This window comes from Aspergillus oryzae, chromosome 1, assembly GCF_000184455.2.
Source record: "Aspergillus oryzae RIB40 DNA, chromosome 1".
Taxonomy (NCBI): Eukaryota; Fungi; Ascomycota; class Eurotiomycetes; order Eurotiales; family Aspergillaceae; genus Aspergillus; species Aspergillus oryzae.
The window spans coordinates 2656292-2676076 of record NC_036435.1 but is presented as its reverse complement, the minus strand read 5'-3'; the positions used below and the strand labels follow the sequence as shown (position 1 = coordinate 2676076).

Sequence of the window (19785 nt, the reverse complement as noted above, 5' to 3'; positions counted from 1 at the left end):
CGGACTCCACCTGAAAGTACGGTATACCGGCGACATCTTCTCCGTAGTCCAGAGTTAGCACCGTGGATAATGGAGACAAGGTGAAGGAGCCGTTCCGAGAGGCTTGGACGAGGCTGGTCTCTTGTGGCGCATTCCCCACGGCATATGCAGTTGGTGTTTACAAGAATTTCGATGTGGCACCAGTGACCGAAGTAAGAAAGCCTATAACCAACATGGCACTTGGAGTCCAGTGTAGTAGCATCATGTTTGAATCGAGTGGCCGGAGAATCCCCTCCGGACGCGGCCTCTACAATGCGTACCTAACAGCTTTACCTCCTCACGCTGGAGAGCGACTGTTCTAATATAACATTGTGCACTAAAGACCAGGGTCTATGATGGCGAGTCATCGTAAACCTCGGCGTGCAATTCACCGAACCCGAGAGAGAGATTCGGGGTGCTGTGCTTGTTGGGTTGGACTATACGAGGCTCTGGAAATGTTATTCTGTACTTACTAATTCTCACACCTATCAGAGACCGTGCATGGAGAGAGAACTCTATTTGCAGTTCGAAGTGTGGATCTCAAGTGGAATATAGTCCAAGGTATCATGGTGGATTGTGATGAATCATTCTAGAGGCTTGGGCTTTGTTACGTTTGTCAACGCCAATGGTAGATATTATTTAAGAAGATTGCATGTCAATATTTCATAGAAATTCGTCTATGACCAAGATATCATAGGTAGAATACCATGCATAAAACTTGGTATTCGATACAGATCCCAAGTACGAAAGTAAAAACCATAGTCAAAACCCACCAGGAGGAAACCCCTAATACAATTTCTGCTGTCGCCAAAACCCCTTCAGCCCACCCAAAAGGTCTTCCTGCAGACCCGAGACCATGGCTGCGGTCGGTCTAAACTCTGCCTCAGCCATTATGACTTCTGGGGTCTCTCCTGTAGAATATCTAGCTTCTGAGAATTGTCCGGTGAAGTACTGCAGTTGGCCTGCATAAGTTGGCTGGGAGAGGCACAGGGAGCGCTTTTGCTCGGCGAAGTCAGATGAACCATGCGAGAAAGTTCCTGTGTCTGATGCAACCCCGGGGAGCCAGTAGAACGCTAAACCCTCTGGCAAGCCATGGTAATCATCCGCCACCTGAGATATGTTTCCATTGCCGCCTACGCCGGAGGAAGCATCTCTCATTGGTGTGTCTAACGTTAGGTGTTTAGGAATTTGGTACAGGGGGTCCTGCTCTGAGTGCATAATCACTTCGTATGCCGCACTTAGAGTCTGTGCTATCAAGGCACAATCGTCTCTAGGCAGGGGCATCGCCCTGTTTGCAAACTGTGCCGGCGACTCGTCATAATGCCAAATCATTTCAGATGCCGTAGATGCTTTTACTTCTTTCAAGCCGCAGGAGTCGTGGGACTGTATCACAGACTTCGGCTTTTGGTTATGCAGCGAGGAGCTAATGAAGCTCGATGTCCCGGAGTAAAGCGTGAAGTCGCTTGTGGGTGGCTCGATGATGTCTGCCTGTTCGAAGGCTTGTGGTGACGCCGGTGCAGGCTGCCCATGCAACATGTGCATTGACACGCCATCCGTATCTCCACTATTCCTAAGAAGCGCAGGCAGCTCAGATGCCGGTCCATGATGATTAGTGACAGGGATGCTAATGACTCCATAATGCTCTGCGTTGTTTTGACTATTATGCTTTTTGGTCATCTTCGGGGTCTGTGCAGGTTCTCCCTCTCCGATAGACTGAGGTCGCTTGCGTTTTCGAGATCCCCAGTGAGACCTTTCGTTTGTCGACGCAACAGGACTATTGGTATCTGAATCCCAAAGCAGTTTCCGCTGGTCAAGGAGACATTTCAGCTCTTCCAGACTCCAGTATTTCCTTGTGGATTCGACAGTTACTATAGCTTCATTCTCATCTTGGACGTCCAAGTCGATATTGAGAAGCTGTCTTGCGCACCACTCTCCTGGATCATCCAATGCAGAATATTCTCGTGCACTCTCAGGCCATGTATATGCTGTGGCGGCTCGAGATATACCATCGCTTCCTTCGTGTCGGTGCTGTTTACTTGCTTTTGGGTAAGTCTGAGGCATAGTGCTCTTTTGGCCATGTTCATATACTGATATTTCATAAGGAAGCACGTCGCTCGCCTGACGGCATGCCCGTTGATTGACAGTATGGTATAATGGCGAACAAGCTCTTAGATTTTGATTTAGTGAATTCCAACATACGCTTCCATTCTCTTCCTTATCCCGATAAAAACATGCTGCCTCACGGTCTTTTCGTGCTTTATTTGATAAAAACTTCATTTCCGAAAAGCTGAGGTCAGCCCCTGATCAATCTGTGAGCCTCGGATCCAATCTCAGAGAGATAGAAAGCTTACCCTGAACCTTGACGGGTGACGATGTCCTACCCATCTGAAACAGACCTAGGTTCCTCTTAGATTGAAGCTATGGATTTGGTTAGCATGTCCTCGCCAAGTTGGCTCGTCTCTCTTAACTCACGGTCAATCGATCTCGAGCCACATTAGAGGCGTGGAAATTATCATTCACGGTATGCTTTCTACTCTTCTTTGCGGATCTTCTTCTCTTAGTCTTTGTCACCCTACCATCTTTCTCATGAGATGTCTTGCCCTTGTACTCGTAATGATCGTCTTTTGTCTTATAGCGTGGTCGACGCTCATATCCAGATCGTTCTTTCTTACTGGTAACTTTCTGGGAAGACATGAGACACGGCACAGGGCCCACGGACTCAAGATAGTGCTGTTTTCTGTATGTTTCTTGTGCTTTTTCCTGGACTCGTGGTACATATGCGACTTTTTTGGATGAGAGATCAAGGTGTTGTAAGTTACTATCGCCCTCTTTCACTGTGTCCTCAGCGCGCATTACTGATGTTGGTCTCCTTAGTTGGTCCTCGATGCCCGGTATTTTGCCGTAAAGATCTTGAACTTTGGGGAAATTATGACTTGGTAAAGACCACCTAGGGGTGTCGAATGGCCCAGGCTCGTCTTCGATCGTTCGTAACCACTCTAAAATACGGGGCCGTGATCTTGAATCCATCGATATAGCTGGTGTGAGATGTGCTTAATGTGTTGCTGGCAGATAGAATAGGTGTATCCAGAGACGGATAAGTCGAAACGGGAATTGAATAGTTGGTTGATAGGAAGACCAGGAGACATCTTAGGATGTTTGGCTGAGAGATATGGCCGCCATTGTGACATCATCCGACTGAGTATCTGAAGATCAAACATACTGAGGCAGCCACGATTATCAAATACAGAACCTTCCTCGTGACTTGCGGTTGCAATTGAATGAACATAATTAGCAGCAGTAGTATTACAGAGTTCATCTATTATTTCACCACTACTTGACAACAACGAATACATCAATACCCCCATGATCATATTGAAACCGACCCATCATAGCTGTTCCCTTATTACGCATCCTTAAACTCCTGTCTGTCTGTCTTTTCATTCATGAAAAAATCACAGCATGAATCTTGTCCCGCTCTGATGCACTCGTAGTGGTCCACGGATCAGAGACGATTATACCTGCAACGTACACACGCCTCAATTTTGCAGCGCTGGCATCGTAAGATGAAATCAGGAAGCAGGTCGTGGCATACATCGCACGAGTATTCCCCATCACGCCTTCTCCAACGACCATGCTCACAGTTGTGCTGCTCACGAAGTTCCTGCGCTGCCCTCTGAACCTCTTGCTGTGCAGGCTGCGGGTTGCCTTCATTTCGAGCAGCAACTTGGTGTGCTCTGTCCACTAGTCTATCTTCGTCCCATACTTCGCATCCACATATCTTCCACTTCAAGGCACAGACGTAACAAAATTCGAACCCACAACGGCATCTAAAGCAGACGATAATGTATCATCAGACAGATTTCCACAACAAGGATAAGAAACCTCATTGCTTATGCACTTACGTGATGTGATTGCAGCCACTTTTTAGCTCCACCATGTTACGACATCTTGCGCAGCGCTGCCATCCTTCTGCTTCTGCCATTTTCAAAATCTCCACTTCCCCGTTGACACATACGCCGGCATGAGCTCGCTGCTTACATGTAGGGCATGTTTCTGTGTTGCAAGAAGGGCAGAGCCTGGTAGTAAGTGTCATCGAGGTAGGGGGGAGGTATCGCGAACACGAAAGATTCGCACAGTAAGTTCTGTTGAAATCATTGTGCTCCACTGTCTTCTCCTCGAATTTTCGAATCATCTCCTCGTCCAGAAATGCTTTCATTGTAGGTAAAGGGAATGGCACACGACAGCACTTCGGTGGAAAAAGTGACTCGTCAACGAAAGAGTCGTGCACCAAGCGGCCGGTACAGTTCCTGCAGTAGTAATGGGAACAAGTTGCCTTGAATATGTCGAAGGATAGCTTAGCTTCCATACAGGCTACACATTTGAGGTGTGTCTGACAGTCGAGATTGCGGGCAGCGGCAACTTTCGAGCTTTCAGCCCCTGGAGATTCAGTCTCGATTAAACCTGACCTTCGAACTTCAATTGTATCTGTAGATCTCGATTGCTCCGACACGGTATTGAAACCTCCCACCAGACCAGTTAGACCAGCCATCGCAGCAGTCTTCTGTCCCAGTAGCTGATCAGGGGTTGATGGGTTGAGACCGCCAAATTGTAGTGCTGTCATTCGATCCTGGAAGGCTCTGTTTTCCTCTTCAGTTGCAGCTGCGAGAGCAACACCATCATGAGAAACAGCTGTCGCTAGGCTCTTCGCCATCTTGTAGTCTTCAAATGTGCATGCACAATGACGGAGCTCTCGAGCCCATTCAGTGAGTGCCAGTTCATGGTCAGTCATTTGATCAGACCTCTCCTTGCCCTTCATGAGTCCAAGGGCGCATGTCGCATCATCTTGCATCAGACGTAGCACGAGTTCCTCAGTTGGCTCATGCATGACGGAATAGAATAGATTACATGCTATGAAAGCTCGCGATGTGAAGGAGGTGTTGGTGTAAAATGGGGGGGAAAGTGAGAATTCAAGTTGAGGTACTATTTTGAAATGTCTGAAAAGGGAAAAAGGTTGCAGTGAATTCAAGTTGATATCCTGGTACACATGACTGGTTTATTCACCTCTCAACTACAGACAGGCCATCATATCCAGTACAACCATAGATAATGTAGTAAGACAAGTTATGCAATCCGGCCATATCCCATTATATAGTGAGTCTGATACTGAAGAACAGTATGCACATAGAATAATCAGCATACAAGCTATGTATAATAAAGAGTTGTATAACAGAAAAATGATCAAGGTCAAGTCGATTGGAATTAGTATGTTACATGGGGTCCTGCACCCGTACGATAACTGTTCGAAATACCTCATACATCGGACGGTCAATGTCTATAATGATATACAATGTACATACTACGCTTATACTTACTTACACCTACTACTTGGTTCTCATATTAAGACTTGGGATTTGATTTGGAAGTGTCTTTATCTGGAAGTACCCAGGACAAGGAAAATAAAAATAAGAATAAAAAAAGATACAAAACTAAAAGAATTGAATTGACAATGAGGGGAACCGGAGGTGTTCCGCAACGCTTGGGTTAGCGTCTTAAAATCAGTCCAATCCCAAAGCAATGCAAACGGACCCCCCTCCGTGGTGCAGTATTTGAGTATTGTTACCGTTCAGGCTGACGGTGTATCTTGCAAGTGGGAGAGGAAAGAACGTACGAGTAGTGTATATACAATTTCATCTCCCCATTCCTTCCTTCCCCCCGCTTTATTATCGCTCAGTCAATTCTTCGGTAAAGAAAAGGAGAAAAAAAAAAAAAAAAAAAAAAAAAAAAAAAAAAAAAAAAAAAAAAAAAAAAAAAGGGGGGATTTGATTTTCGTGGCACAACGTGCAGTTTAATCCGATCTTCTTTGGCCAGAGATTCCCTTCTGTAGCAAGTTACAGTGAAGGTGCATGATTCCAGACAGTTTTAGTCACTGCAGCGGTTCCACTTGGATAAATGTACGTGATAAGACGAATAATTCTGCAAATCGGCTCTTTAGGACCTTAGTAGCCTCCTTCACATTCACGTTCCCCACGGGCCCTCTTCTTCCATTGTCATCCTTCTCTTTCAGCCGAACCATCATTTTATCGCACAAATCTTGTCTCATCTTCTTCCTTCTTCTTCCTCTTTCCTCTATTGACTCCCATCTCAGCCTCTTGTTCTACTCTACCAGGACTTCAGAATGTCTAAACTGTTTATCGGGTCTGTTTAACCCCCCTCCTTCCTCCCATCCCCACACCGGCCCCCGTATCAGCTGTCATCTATTTCCTACTTGAATATTTCACTGACACTACCAACAGCGGCCTGGCATGGCACACCACCGACGAGAGTCTCCGTTCTGGTTTCGAGAAGTACGGTGCTGTCGAAGAAGCTGTTAGTAATCCAATTACCGTACAGCGATATCATCTCTCTTCGTGGTTATATTAATAATCTCTAGATCGTCGTTAAGGATCGTGACACTGGTCGCAGTCGCGGATTCGGATTCGTCCGCTTCAGCTCTGAGGCTGACGCCGAAGCTGCGGCGCATGAAATGAACAACCAGGAGTGAGCATTCATTTATCTACTGTCATCCCCTCTATCCCACAATGCTGTCGCAACTTCTCCGCGTTGGATCGAAGGTTTACATATCTAGGTTTGACGGCCGTACTATCCGCGTCGACAAAGCCAGTGAACGAGCTCCTCGCAACGATGGCGGCTTCCAATGCCGTGGCGGGTACAACCAGCGCGGAGGAAACGGTGGAGGATACGGAGGATATGGTGGCGGATCTCGTGGAGGATATGGTGACGGCGGTAAGCTGTTCATTCTGCCTGGCCTTTACATCCAAGGGCATCGCAGTTCTCTTTATTGGTGATCCCATGGGGCTAACTGTGTATAGACTGGCGCAGAAGCGATGGTAACTAGGCTAAGGCCCTTGCCTCTAACTAAAGCGTGGATTGAAGTACGGTGCAGTTGGACTGATCCTTTTCGTGCATTGTTTAAACGGACTTCATCGCTCAGATAAGCTTCTATCTCGATAAATACTTCATGAGACACGGCCGCAGAAGAGGAATTAAAACGCAGTATGACGGCGGAAGCATGGTTTTGATGAATCACGGATGCTTTATCTCTGTTTTTTAAGGTCATACCTCCATTACTCGTTAATTATTGAATTTCCATGACACAGAGAACAATTGCAATCTATAACCAGATACTACGCGGCGATACTCTGCGCCAGTAATAGTAGAGGGAATACTCTATAAGCTTGAAACCATGTAGTCTATGTAAGTCTTGCACTTGACCGCCGATCACGGATGGTAGAGAAACGTCAATGTAACTCACGCTCTTTCCTCGTTTTGGAAAGCCCGATGTGCCTCCTCCTCCGACCGACTTAGCGACTTCTGTAAATCCCTCTCAGCCGCTTCTTCATCTCTCGCTGCCTCGTCTTCCTTCTCAATGGCCTTCACCCGTCGAACCAAATCCGTGACATGGCCATCAGCACTTCCAAGCCCGAGGCCCTCAAGTGCCTTCTCTAACAGATAAAGATACTCGGTATTCTTCCCACTCTGACCCCGTCCACGACTGATCACCTCCGCAACATCCTGCGGCTCACGACGGGCTGGGTCACGCAGGAACTGCGGATTAGTGGGCTGCCCGATATATACCATGCAAGTAATCGGTGTAGAATCCGACCCCGGGGTCTTGGATTCCGAGAACGGGTAGAATGGGGTGTAATGCACAGAGTATCCGTCAATCTCACGTTCGTCGAGGTAATCATGGACTTCTTCGGCGTGAGAGGCGGGAATATGGTATGCTGCGCCCCAAACTCGAGCTGCTGATGACGATGACTCAAGGTGTGCGAGCTGCAGAGTAATGATGTGAGATATCAGGCCTAGTTACCAACACGAAGTGGCTGGTATAGGAGGAATGGCCACATACCGGATCATTCAATGTCTCCCAAAAACCTCGTTCTATGACCGTTACTACTCGTCCGGGATTTTCCGGCGTTCCTCGATGGTCAGTACTTAATAAGTCAGTGTTTTAGCTCGGAAATTGGCAACCCAATGCCCATTCTAAGAACCTATAACACACCTAGCCTATACGGCGCAAGCTTGAAGTTAGCCATGCTTGGTAAGGGTGAGGAAAGTGCCGCAGCTCCAAGCTTCCCAGCAAAGACTTCCATAGTTCAAGGGGCGACGAACCTGCCAAAAGCGACGCACATAGCCGTTGACATAACCCGGGACTCTTTGATCTATACGAGGTCGCATATCAGCTGAAGTCTGGGAGACCGGCAATGGTGATGTGCCATTGATCCTTGACCAGGACCTCTGAATACTTAGTCCAAAGCCAGAGTAACGTACCATAATGTGGTGGTGGCTTCCAGATCAAGCTCCTGGATTGCATCAGAATTGAAATTTAAGTATTCGCTTGGAACCCCGAAGATCTTATTCTCTCCAAGGACTAACGTTGACTCACCCATATCCAAATACCCATAGATCACCGTCTGGGAAGTAACTGCGCCATGTTCGGCCATCTGGAGAAGCATGGCCGTTTTCATTACTAGAATCCATGCCAGGCCCGTCTAATAGAGTCGGATATTAACCGTCTGCTCTATGATTACAAGGTCTGTTTGTCTCTAAAATGTATATAGATTTTGAGATGGAAGCGAAAGCGCGTAAAGTCGAAACAGCTCCAGAAACAAGGCTTTGTTAGCAGTGGAAATCTGGAAAGATAGATGGCCTCAAGCTTCATTCAACGCTACCATGAAAAAGTGTAGGGAAAAGGCTATCCTGAGAGGTAAATGTACATTACTGAGCATTGCAAAGAATGTGCTGTACAATCCACCCCAGGTGTTTGTACTGTTTGCTCGCCGTTAATGTGGGAAAATGGCGGAAGTTGATGCAACATTGAACCAATCAATCCCGGTAGCTTTCAAGTTGACGCCCCGCTGCACCCGACATTATCCCCCGTCTCTTCTTGCTGCCTCAGGTTCTATGAAAACCCCCTGCTTATTGATCAATATCTTAGTAGGAAGAAAAGCATACTGCAAGGTAATCTAAATGGTGTGAATCCTTTCTATAAGGACCAGGAATCTTCAATAACTGCCTATTGATTGACATTGCTTCCATTTCACTATTCAACAAATTCTCTACTCCAAAGTCCATCCACAGCTATTGCATTTTGTTTGTTTGTGGAAAATATAGTTACTATGGCTAGCTTACTTCGCCTACTCCGGATGCAGTACACTCTCCCAGTCGACCCAACAGTCTCCTTTGCCGGCAAGACCGTCGTCTTAACTGGAGCCACATCTGGTCTGGGGTTCGAAGCCGCTATCAAGCTTCTGAATTTAGGCGTGGAGTCGCTTATTATCGGCAGTCGCAGCCTAGAACGAGGAGATGCAACCAAAACTGAGCTGGAAAAATGCACCACCAGACAAGGAGTGATCCAAGTCTGGGAGCTGGACATGAACAGTTTCCAAAGCGTCAAAACCTTTGCGGATCGCATTCAAAAGGAAATCAAGCAGCTGGACATCGCACTCCTCAACGCCGGTCTCTGCAATAAAGTGTATACCACATCACCGGAGGGATGGGAAGAAACATTGCAGGTTAACGCGTTGTCCACTTCTCTATTGGCGCTTCTGCTCCTTCCGAAGCTGAGAGACAGCTCATCTGACTCAAACCCGGCGCATCTTGCTGTCGTTTCCAGCCAACAGTTTGTTCAAGTCAAGGCCACGAGCCTCCGGACAGAAGGGTCGCTATTGGAGCATTTGAATGATCCACGACACTTTAGCGGGACAAAGCAATACGGCATCTCCAAGCTGCTGTTGGAGTATGTTCTGAAGACCATGGCTGATCGGGAACGAAATGAGAATGGAACTCTCCCTGTTATTGTTAATACGATAAGCCCGGGACTTTGTGTGTCATCGCTTGGACGGCAGTATGACCGATTCTATGAGCGATGGGTTGTTTGGCTGTTCTATAAGCTTTTTGCTCGCACGGCAGAGCAAGGAAGTCGGTCGATAGTTAGTGCCACATACCAGGGAGCAGAATCGCACGGGAAATGCTGGAGGAGCGACGGGTATTTGGAGTATGTTTCTGCTTATTTTCCTTTCATTTCCCTTCTATATCTTTGGACTTATGTCAGGGTTTTCATTACATGCTAACAAGGGCAGCGAATCCACCGCGCTGACAACGGGAACGGAAGGAAAGGCATTTCAGGTCAAGGCGTGGAAGGAGATCATTGGGATTCTTCAGGAGCAGTGTCCAGAAATCAGAGAGTTGGTTGGGGAATGAAGGATAATGTAATACTAAATTAGGCGAAGAAACAACTTAACCGAACCATAAATACTGTGGAAAAAGATAAATATAGATACAGGCTCACATTAGCTCCACCGGGAATTGAGGAGAACCCGAGAGCCATACTCAATCAGGATAAACAAATGAATCAGAGGGTGGGATAGGGCTGAGGCAATTCTTTCTCTCAGCAAAGCCTCATTTTATTCCATTTGGATGCCCAAATTTTTTCCCGTTAGTTCAGTGATCTTCTCTCTGCCACCGCGTATTCGTATACTGATCGCCCCCCTTTGATTCAACATATTAAGATTCTTGGCAATCAGCTTTTCGAACCAGTGCCCCACGCGCTCCGCTTTTGACCACGAAGAAGCATATGCTAACGCAAACACTAACTCCCTCCTGAAACTCCTGACCAAAATCCTTCTCTTATCTCTGCCTATTTCTTCTTCCTTCTTTGTTAAGTGGCGTGTCCGATCGCTATAAAGAGCGCGTTTCCCGCGTCAGGCACCCCCAAAACCACATTTCCCTCAATACCGAACATCGGTTACGTCAGCTGGATAGACGTCAATAGTCAACACCATGGCGTACAACCAAACTTACAATCCAGATGCGTTGCCAGCGTAAGTTGAGATCGCAGATGATGATTTTCACGATGCGCCGTATGTCGCTAATATTTCATAAAATGGACCAGACATGCAGAGCCCGAACAGGTACCGACCGAGTGCTTTAGTTTCCCTGATCAACCCCTCCATAACTGACGAAATAACGCCAGGTAGCCCAGATGATTGGTGCTATGCAAACCGGCCCTCAGCATCATCACAATCAGAGTAAACCGTCTCGACCATCCCCCAACCCCTCTTCTAGTGGAGTTCCACCTCGAGTTCCCGTAACGAGTGCGCACATGAACAAGCCATTACCCGCACCGGCTGCGAACCAACATCGGACTCATCCACTACACCCATCACCACCTCCACAGAACTACGGATTTGGGCCACCCCCTTCCCAGCCTGTGCGCAATCGGCCCCAGCCTTCGTCCCGGCCCCCACGGTCTCCAAACCCGCCGTTGGCTGTCCCTGATGACGATCCGCAACAACTCTTCCCGCTGTTTCGCGCCGCCAACACATCCCACACCGGTTCACTGACCGAGATGGAGCTGGGCTCCGCTCTCGTGAATGGCGATTTTACCTCGTTTCACCCTAAGACGGTGAAGATGATGATCCGCATATTTGACCGGAATAGCAGTAAGACAATCTCGTTCGACGAGTTTGTATCGCTATGGCGCTACCTTGCCGCGTGGCGGGAGCTTTTTGACCGATTCGATGTCGATCGTAGCGGGCGCATCAGCCTTCAGGAATTCGAGAACGCACTCCTCGCATTCGGATACCGACTAAGCCAGCCGTTTGTGACGGTGCTTTTCACCACATTTGAGAGCAAGGGACGGCAGAGGAATGGACCTGCCCACCCCGCGAAGATGGGAATGAGCTTCGACCTGTTCGTGCAGGCGTGTATCAGCTTGAGACGTATGACGGACGTCTTCAAGCGGTATGATGATGACCGCGATGGTTACATTACTGTGAGCTTTGAGGAGTTCTTGACTGGTAAGGGAATTGTGGTGTTTCTTTTCTTACTTCTACCTTGATCAGTCACTGACGCAATGACGTACAGAAATCCTGCAACTACAGGACTAGACGGTGGATAAGGAGTTCTTGTGCATCTCTGCGTTAATCTTTTCTGGTTGTTCTACTATTATACCCTGTTTATGGAGCATCATAATTCAAGCACCGGCGATCCAGCAAAAAGGAACATGCGAAGTGTATTCGGTGTACTTGCATGCTACCTACTCGTAGGTAGTGGTGATTTTTGTGTTAAAAGGCTGCATTGACCTGTACTATAAACTGCAGTGCCTCATGATAAGAATACGGACCGGGTTGCAAATGATTTGGTAATGAATATGGTACCTTACCACCCTAAACCTTCTTGGGTTGGATGTCATGACATGTCATTTCCTTAAAAAATTCTCCGACTTGCACGAAACGCCATGCAAAGAATTTACTATTTGGGCAAGATAATCATAAGAAAATCAAAATTATAATCTCCGATCCCCCCAAAGAAAGGGCAATCATTTATATACTCCATACATCTTGATCGTTTCTTTTTGCATTCCTCGGAGAGTCGGTCATTGATATCCTTAAGTCCGACAGACTCGGGACTTTCCGAAAGACCGACAATTTAGTCCAAGTTATAGATACTTCTCATTTATAGGAACGGAGTCTCGACCGCATCCTCTCTCACTTTGGTTGGCTCATTCACGCCGAAAAAATCTTAGCGACCACAAGTGGGAATCGATTAGCGACTGCGCCGAAGGTTTTTCTTTTCTTCTCGGTGTTCTGTGGCGTTTCTTTTCTCGTTCTTTATGTCGATCTTTTACTAACCCTGAGTCACTCGGTCTTTAACGTCGGATCTGCCCGCCGCAACAGATTGGAGCATTCTTGGTCCCTTTCTCCTCAACTTGGCGGCCAAATCCTCGCCTGTCAAGTCAGGTCTGATCCAATTTCATTCTCGACGGGCCGTGCATTCTTGCATCGTGAAGAATGACGGCGCTTTCTAATCCTAGTGATGACCGGGATCAACATGATACCCACACACTTAGCAACGGTCAGGTTGTGACGGGCGACAAGATAGCTTCGGCGGAACTGGACCCCAGCTTGGCGGACACCGACACTTCGAATAACCATCGTCAATCTTCAGAAGAAAAGCATGCGAATGAATCGAACGGTGATGGAACGATGGAAAAAGTCGCCACTGGCGCTTCGCTGGGCCGAGTGCCTTCTCAGGCGCAGAAGTTGGGGAAGAAGAAGATCGTTGTTGTCATGACGGCGCTTTGTGTAAGAACTTACTTTTGCTATTCTGCCCCTTAAGTACATCTTTGATGAAATAACGGCTAACCATGCGGGGTCTACAGTTGGTCCTGTTCTTAGCAGCTCTAGATATGGTAAGTGACAGAATCGCTCGCATATGTCGTCATAGTTCGGATATTTACTGACTGATATAGACAATCATTTCCACGGCCCTGCCAACAATGGCCTCTCACTTCAATGCCTCGGAGAGTGGATATTCATGGATGGCTTCATCGTATATGCTTGCTAATGCTGCCGCGGTGCCCCTCTGGGGTAAAATTAGTGACATCTGGGGCAGAAAGCGCATTCTGTTGCTGGCCAATGTTGCTTTCCTCGTAGGTAGTTTGATCTGCGCGCTGGCTATTAATCTGCCGATGATTCTGGTGGGTAGAGCTATCCAGGGTGTTGGAGGAGGTGGTATCATCGTGTTAGTGAATATCTGTGTCTCTGATTTGTTCAGTGTCCGGTAAGTCATGCCCTCTATGCTTTCTCCCTTTCGATGGACAATTGTTAAAGGATTTATACTTTAGAGAACGGCCGATGTATTATGGTCTTTTCGGGTCTACATGGGCAATCGCAGGTGCTCTAGGCCCTATCGTTGGAGGCGCCTTCACTACCAACGTTACTTGGCGTTGGTGTTTCTATATAAATTGTAAGGAAATCAGCGAGCAGTAGACGGAACTATGCTAATGTGCTTTACCAGTGCCCATTGGAGGCGTTTCATTTGTGATCCTCGTTCTGTTCCTTAAGATTGAGGCTGAAAAAACACCGCTTCTAGCAGGTCTAAAATCCATTGATTGGATAGGTATCGTCTTAATCATGGGAGGAACGCTCATGTTCTTGTTTGGCCTGGAGTATGGTGGCATCACTTACCCTTGGGACTCGGCCACCGTCATCTGTCTCATCGTCTTTGGAGTAGTGACGTGGGCTATTGCCATGGTGGTTGAATGGAAAGTCGCAAAATATCCCGTTATACCGATCCGTCTCTTCACTAATTGGCACAATGTTCTGGTCCTTCTCGTCTGCTTCTGCCACAGTTTCGTGTTTATCTCTGGCGCCTACTATCTCCCGCTCTATTTCCAGACCGTGCTCCTCGCCAATCCTATCATGAGCGGTGTCTACGTGCTTCCGAACGTTCTCAGCCTTTCCTTCACTTCCGCATGCACTGGTTTCATCATTAAGAAGACCGGCCGCTACCGCGAGCTTATTGTGGGTGGATTATTCTTCATGACCCTTGGCTACGGACTCCTCATCGACCTGAAATACTACGCCTCGTGGCCTCGTATCATCATCTATCAACTAATCGCCGGTTTTGGCTCCGGTCCTGTTTTCCAAGCACCCCTCGTTGCCCTCCAGGCTAACATCCACCGTGGCGACGTCGCTGCCGGAACCTCCACGTTCGGCTTCCTTCGTCAAACCTCCGCCGCCATGTCCATCGTCCTTGGTACCGTCGTGTATCAAAATGTCCTCCAGCAGCAAATGCCTAAGATCTCAGCCGCGATCGGGCCCGAGAAAGCCACCGCGCTCGCTTCCTCCTTTTCCGGCTCTCAGGGCGACGTCATCAGAGCACTCCCGGAAGATCAAAAGAACGTCGTCCTGAAAGCATACACCTTCACCCTGAGCCGGATGTGGATCTTCTACACCGCCATCATCGGCTTCGGACTGCTAGTCAGTCTACTTATCCGACCCGTCGTGCTCAGCAAGGCACACACCTTCACCAAGACTGGTCTTGCAGAACAAGAGCGCGCAAGACAAGAGATTCTCGCCGCGCAAAGAGGCGAAACTCAGACCGAACCCAAGGAGACCGTATAACCCCCTCCTCTTCTCTTCTACACCAATGGGTTCAAACCCCCCCACCCTCTTCTCTTCCCATAAACATACATGGTACAGTCTACACGCATAATAGACCCCTCTTGCTCCTTTTTTCCAAGACTGTCGCCCCCTACCCTCATAATGATTGAGTCTCTGATACTCCTGGCGGGTATTATGAGCATTGTCAGACCGTGAGAAAAGTTTGCTGGTTTTTGCTTTCTGCTTTAGCTTAACGTATCGCTATACCCACTTCAACAGGGATCTTTGGTGTTGCTTGATAGCTGGAGTTGTTAAAATAATGTATATTAGATTGGAAACTGATGAACTGGAGTAAATACATAATTGCATGCAGACTTAGCGCAGAGATTACCATTTCAGTGTTTAATGAAGCTTGAAGAAAAGAGTTTGCTCTGTACATTTTTCACATAATAAAACCAATCCAATATGGAGAACTTATCCTCTCGCCTTACCTATATACCACAAGCTTCATAAGACTAAGTGATAGGTCTAAAATGACATCGCTGTCCAACAGCCGGAGCTTTCCGATAACCTTATCATACGTAGTACTTGCACTTTGTTTGATTGCTTAGTAGGTATACTATACTTAGTAAGCTGCACGTCTTTGTTACATCCTACAGGGGGTTTGCTGTAGATAGGTATAAGGTATGCTTCCACTCGGTCTGCTGGTGCCAAAGTTGATGTATCACTGCTGACGTCAATGCGATGTTTGGGACTGAAAACTTAATCTGAACTTTATCGGCAATGACGTGAGTATATGCCGGTTTAGGCAGTCGATCGTAGATTCAGTCTTGTTCAATTGGTACCGTACTTTAGCGGATGATCCACATGGAATCGATGAGCAATCACTTAACTTTTCTCGGTCGGTCTATGGAGACGACATATATGGCGGTGAATCCACCACAATACTCAACTTGGCCGGCACATCCTCTTCAAGATTTTTATTCCTATTCAAACATCCTTATATACATTACCGAATTTTAGAAGATAAACAAACAGATTCTGGAACGCCATCCCCAAGTGACATTGAAAGAAAGCCAAAGATTGTTCTGTCCGGGTCAAGAGATGGGAACGACGAGTGAGACTGAGAATCTCATGCGGAAAGAGCTTTTCGAAAACAAGCGCTTAAGGCGAGGTTGCCAATAGGATCCAACGGCAAAAGGAAGGGGTATAACAGTGGAAAGGAAGCGGAAGCTACGGCGAAAGTAGAGAGGGCTGGAAACGGGAAATGATATCCAATGAACAAAAGAGACATATCCAACTCGCTCACCCGATTAGGTATTCATACCTTCCTTAACGCCACACGATGCCATAGTTGAGACAGTGAAAGAAAGAACAAGACCGCAATTATCAATCTAGACAATAAGGGAGGCTAGGTCTTTGCCTTTTTCGGTGCTCCTTCCGCACTTGGTCCACTATCGGGGCTCTTGCGCTTTTTCTCTTGATCGTCTTCACGCGCAAAACTGGGACCTGTTTGAACGGCGGGAGTGGGAAAGGTCAGAGGACTAGGAAGGATGTTACTGTCCGGACCAGAGCGGCCAAAACCCCATTCAGGGAAGAAACTAGATGGAGAAGGAAGAAGCGCATCTGGCACGAAGCGACTAGGAAGTGCAGATATCGGCGTCTCTATGTTGTTGCTGTTGTTGTTGGTACTACTATATGCATTGTTATTCTGAGCAGCTGTGCTAGGGGGAGGCGGCCGGGCAAATGGATTCGGTGGTCCCTGAGCGCCTGCACTGAGGATTGCACCGGCAGAAGGCGAAGGCGGAGGTAACACGACACTGGAATGGTTGCCGTCAAGATTGGCTTTGGCTGGTGTAAGTGTTTTGTTCCCTGCAGAATCGCGTGAGGATGAATCTGCTGTTGCGCTGCCCCGATCCGAATTCTCGCTGGGTATTTGCACTTTTAGCTGTGGACGTTTCGTATTTAACTGACCGCTGTTCGTCCGAACGGGAGGCTTGATCCCAGGTACCGGCTGGGGACGAGGCGCTTCAGTCGCGGCTCGTGGTGGAGGGGGAGGCGCCACTGGCTGGTTGAGTCCCTTTTTGTCCTTTGCTTCGTTATGTGAAAATTCAAGCTTCACTTGTGAGTTCTCATTGCGCGGCGACGTAGGTGGACCGACTCCAAAGTGACGAGCCAAGACCGAACCACGATCATCAATCGGCGTAAAGATACTACGTGATTTCGACGATATCGACCTTTGCTGCGGCGGTGACTGACTGTCTTCAGCTTTCATCGGCCCAGGCATCTGGTCCGCTGGAGGAGCTTCGGGAAGTGATACCGTCCGCTGTTGTTGTTGCTGGGGCTGTTGTTGCGCCTGCTGCTGCTGCTGCTGCTGTTGCTCCGACGGGAACGTGGGAGGCATGGAACTCCTTCCCTGTTCCGGCATAAATGCTTGGGCAACCTGGGACATTTGCGGATGTGAAGGTTGCGATAAACCCATAGGAGGTGTTTGCTGCGCAAGGATATGCGGATGCTGGGGATGCTGTTGAATATGCGGTGGAATTGCCTGGGGCGGCATTGTATGTGGCGGCATGGATTGCGGCGGCATAGGTTGATGCTGATGATGCGGCGCTGCATGATGTACGCCGTGTGGAGGGCCAAAGTGCGCAAACTGACCGGGTCGGGGTTGTTGACCTAGAGCGTGGTGGGCATTCGGGTTATACATGGAAGGGTTGGACATATAGGCAAATCCATTCTGAGGCGGCGGTGGTGTGGCATGATGTTGCTGGGTACCGATATTGGAACTAACTCTGCGAACGTGATTTCTGGAAGATGGTCTTGAAAGTCCTTGAGGTTGAGGGGTACCGTGACGCGGATCAAACGGCAGTCCATTGCCGATGGGAGGGGATGCGGAAGGTGCATGATTAACATGTTGGAAGCCGGGATGACTGGGGAGATGAGTTGGTATCATCGGAGGGTTATTTTGCGGTGGTGTTGGATGCATTTCTTCAGGGGCAGGTGTGGTCTCATCTTCATCGTCGTCGTCATCGCGCCGGCCGTTAAAGTCCTCAGGGCCTTTATGCTCGTGCGGCGGGCCGAACTAAAGGCAAAGCATGTCATGTTAACAAAATGACTCGACATCGTACAGGTGAGAAAGGAGACAAACATATTGATAACGACCCAAGGTCTCGCGCATATCACATGATGAAAATTCATATAGCTTCTTGTTGTGACCGAATATGATGACAGCAACATCTACTGAGCATAGCACCGCAAGCTCATGCGCCTTCTTAAAGAGACCACCCTTCCGTTTCAGAAAAGTACTAAAGAGCAGGGTATCATGTTAGCTCTTCAAGTTGCACCCAGCGATAGAGTGTAGGATGAGACCTACACTGAACGATTGCGATCATCCTTGATCGCCTTGATCTCGATCTTTCGCCGACCCATGAGGGATACAGTGTGAGCGTATCACACGAGGGTAAAGAACGTAGGTGAAACACCGAAGGCAGGATCAATAGCGAGTAGACGTGAAGGTATGCGTCTTTGTATGAATTAGTGGCGCGAGTTGAAACCTAGGGAAGCGCCAAAAACGAAAAAAAAAAAAAAAGGAAATAAGGAATTCCAGAGCACGGTGGAATAAACGACTGTGTTTGCTTAGGCTCCTTTCTTGAATTTCCCCCCCTTTAATTTTCTTTTTTTTCTTTATAAGAGACAGGAAGATTTAAAAAATAATAATAACAAAAACGAAAGGCAGTAAATAAAACGTTTCAATTTCTCCCAAATGAAGTGGGGACAAAGAAGGAGATGAGAAAGAATGCGAGGGTACAGATAGACAAGAGGGGTGAGATTGGCACAGCGCTATTTGGAGGGATGAACCAACGAAGCGCGTAAAGGGCGACGGCGTCTTACCGGTCGGGGAAGAAGAACAAGGGCCCCCCTTATGCAGGCAAGGACTAGAGGTGACAGAGAAACCTCAGGTCACCAAGGTGAAAACGAGAGACAGAACGACAGATAAGATGAGCCAAAGTCAATTCTGGGATGGAATACGAAGGATGGATGGATGAGAAAGGCTGGATGGTTGGAGCGGCGACACGCGGGTGATGCAGAAGATTCTAAAGATAGACATCGACTGTGGGAAACTTCTTAATCACTGGACCTGTCGGCGGCTACGGGCAGCCGCCGTTGGCGAGCTTCCTAACCGCCGCCCGGGCTATTTATAGATCCATTGCTGACTGCTCCATGAACCCCTACCACTAGGTACATATACCGATCACTCCGCCTCTTCCTGGTTTAGATCTTTGATCGATAATCTCCTGGCCCCGATGAAACCCTGGTTTGTCTTTTGCCCTGCCACTATTTTCATCAATACTACATACAACCCAATGAGGTTCCTGTTCTACAGAGTTCCGGCTCCCGGTTTCACTGATCATGTCAATCTCACGTTGACAACTCCAGGGTGGCGTGCCAGTAGCGATTTCGTGAAAGTTGATTCTATCCACTCTCATCATGCTATACCTTATGATCGTCCCGCGCTACTAATGATGCCATATTGAGCTCGCATTAGCCCCTCAAAAGAAATCCTAAAGACTAAGTATTTAGACTAGCCGGTGGTGCCAGCTATGGGCTCGACCGCCTGCACAAGGATGGCTAGTTCAGTAGGCATCAAGGTTAGCTGCCTGAGGCAGGCATTGTCTAGTTACCTAATGAATTTTGTCCCCAACCGCGACACGGGGCCCAGACTTTCAAATTTGCAGTTCTGATATGGTCGATTCCCTGTCGGGCTAAGCGGTAAAGGGTCCGCTGGTTTATCGGGATGGTGGATAACGGATTGGGA

General features: G+C 47.9%; 8 protein-coding genes across 8 annotated transcripts; 4 read left to right on the top strand and 4 right to left on the bottom strand.

The window, feature by feature from the left end:
- Positions 1–804: 804 nt before the first annotated feature.
- AO090005001417 (uncharacterized protein) lies at positions 805–2295 on the bottom strand (the record flags this gene model as incomplete). The annotated part of the gene is made up of 1 exon (XM_001818292.3): positions 805–2295. One exon carries the CDS (start codon positions 2293–2295, stop codon positions 805–807), a length of 1491 nt encoding a protein of 496 aa, XP_001818344.3.
- Positions 2296–3470: 1175 nt separating this feature from the next.
- Positions 3471–4903, bottom strand: AO090005001418 (BRcat and Rcat domain-containing protein; the record flags this gene model as incomplete). Its single annotated transcript, XM_023237610.1, has 3 exons — positions 3471–3494; positions 3548–3845; positions 3921–4903. 3 exons carry the CDS (start codon positions 4901–4903, stop codon positions 3471–3473), a joined length of 1305 nt encoding a protein of 434 aa, XP_023089360.1.
- A 1290-nt stretch (positions 4904–6193) lies between these two features.
- AO090005001419 (RNA recognition motif domain-containing protein) lies at positions 6194–6913 on the top strand (the record flags this gene model as incomplete). Its single annotated transcript, XM_001818294.3, has 5 exons — positions 6194–6213; positions 6312–6384; positions 6449–6555; positions 6644–6801; positions 6888–6913. 5 exons carry the CDS (start codon positions 6194–6196, stop codon positions 6911–6913), a joined length of 384 nt encoding a protein of 127 aa, XP_001818346.1.
- A 276-nt stretch (positions 6914–7189) lies between these two features.
- On the bottom strand, positions 7190–8222 carry AO090005001420 (gamma-glutamylcyclotransferase; the record flags this gene model as incomplete). Its single annotated transcript, XM_023237604.1, has 4 exons — positions 7190–7217; positions 7331–7851; positions 7928–8012; positions 8191–8222. 4 exons carry the CDS (start codon positions 8220–8222, stop codon positions 7190–7192), a joined length of 666 nt encoding a protein of 221 aa, XP_023089361.1.
- Positions 8223–9197: 975 nt separating this feature from the next.
- On the top strand, positions 9198–10151 carry AO090005001421 (putative short-chain dehydrogenase/reductase family protein; the record flags this gene model as incomplete). Its single annotated transcript, XM_001818296.3, has 1 exon — positions 9198–10151. The coding sequence occupies one exon, from the start codon at positions 9198–9200 to the stop codon at positions 10149–10151; it is 954 nt and encodes a 317-aa protein (XP_001818348.3).
- A 911-nt stretch (positions 10152–11062) lies between these two features.
- On the top strand, positions 11063–11969 carry AO090005001422 (EF-hand domain-containing protein; the record flags this gene model as incomplete). The annotated part of the gene is made up of 2 exons (XM_001818297.3): positions 11063–11879; positions 11947–11969. The coding sequence occupies 2 exons, from the start codon at positions 11063–11065 to the stop codon at positions 11967–11969; spliced, it is 840 nt and encodes a 279-aa protein (XP_001818349.3).
- Positions 11970–12872: 903 nt separating this feature from the next.
- Positions 12873–14990, top strand: AO090005001423 (MDR family MFS transporter; the record flags this gene model as incomplete). Its single annotated transcript, XM_023237589.1, has 5 exons — positions 12873–13166; positions 13244–13273; positions 13334–13644; positions 13709–13830; positions 13882–14990. The coding sequence occupies 5 exons, from the start codon at positions 12873–12875 to the stop codon at positions 14988–14990; spliced, it is 1866 nt and encodes a 621-aa protein (XP_023089362.1).
- Positions 14991–16380: 1390 nt separating this feature from the next.
- rlmA (SRF-type transcription factor RlmA) lies at positions 16381–18398 on the bottom strand (the record flags this gene model as incomplete). Its single annotated transcript, XM_001818299.1, has 3 exons — positions 16381–18051; positions 18118–18274; positions 18343–18398. 3 exons carry the CDS (start codon positions 18396–18398, stop codon positions 16381–16383), a joined length of 1884 nt encoding a protein of 627 aa, XP_001818351.1.
- Positions 18399–19785: the final 1387 nt, after the last annotated feature.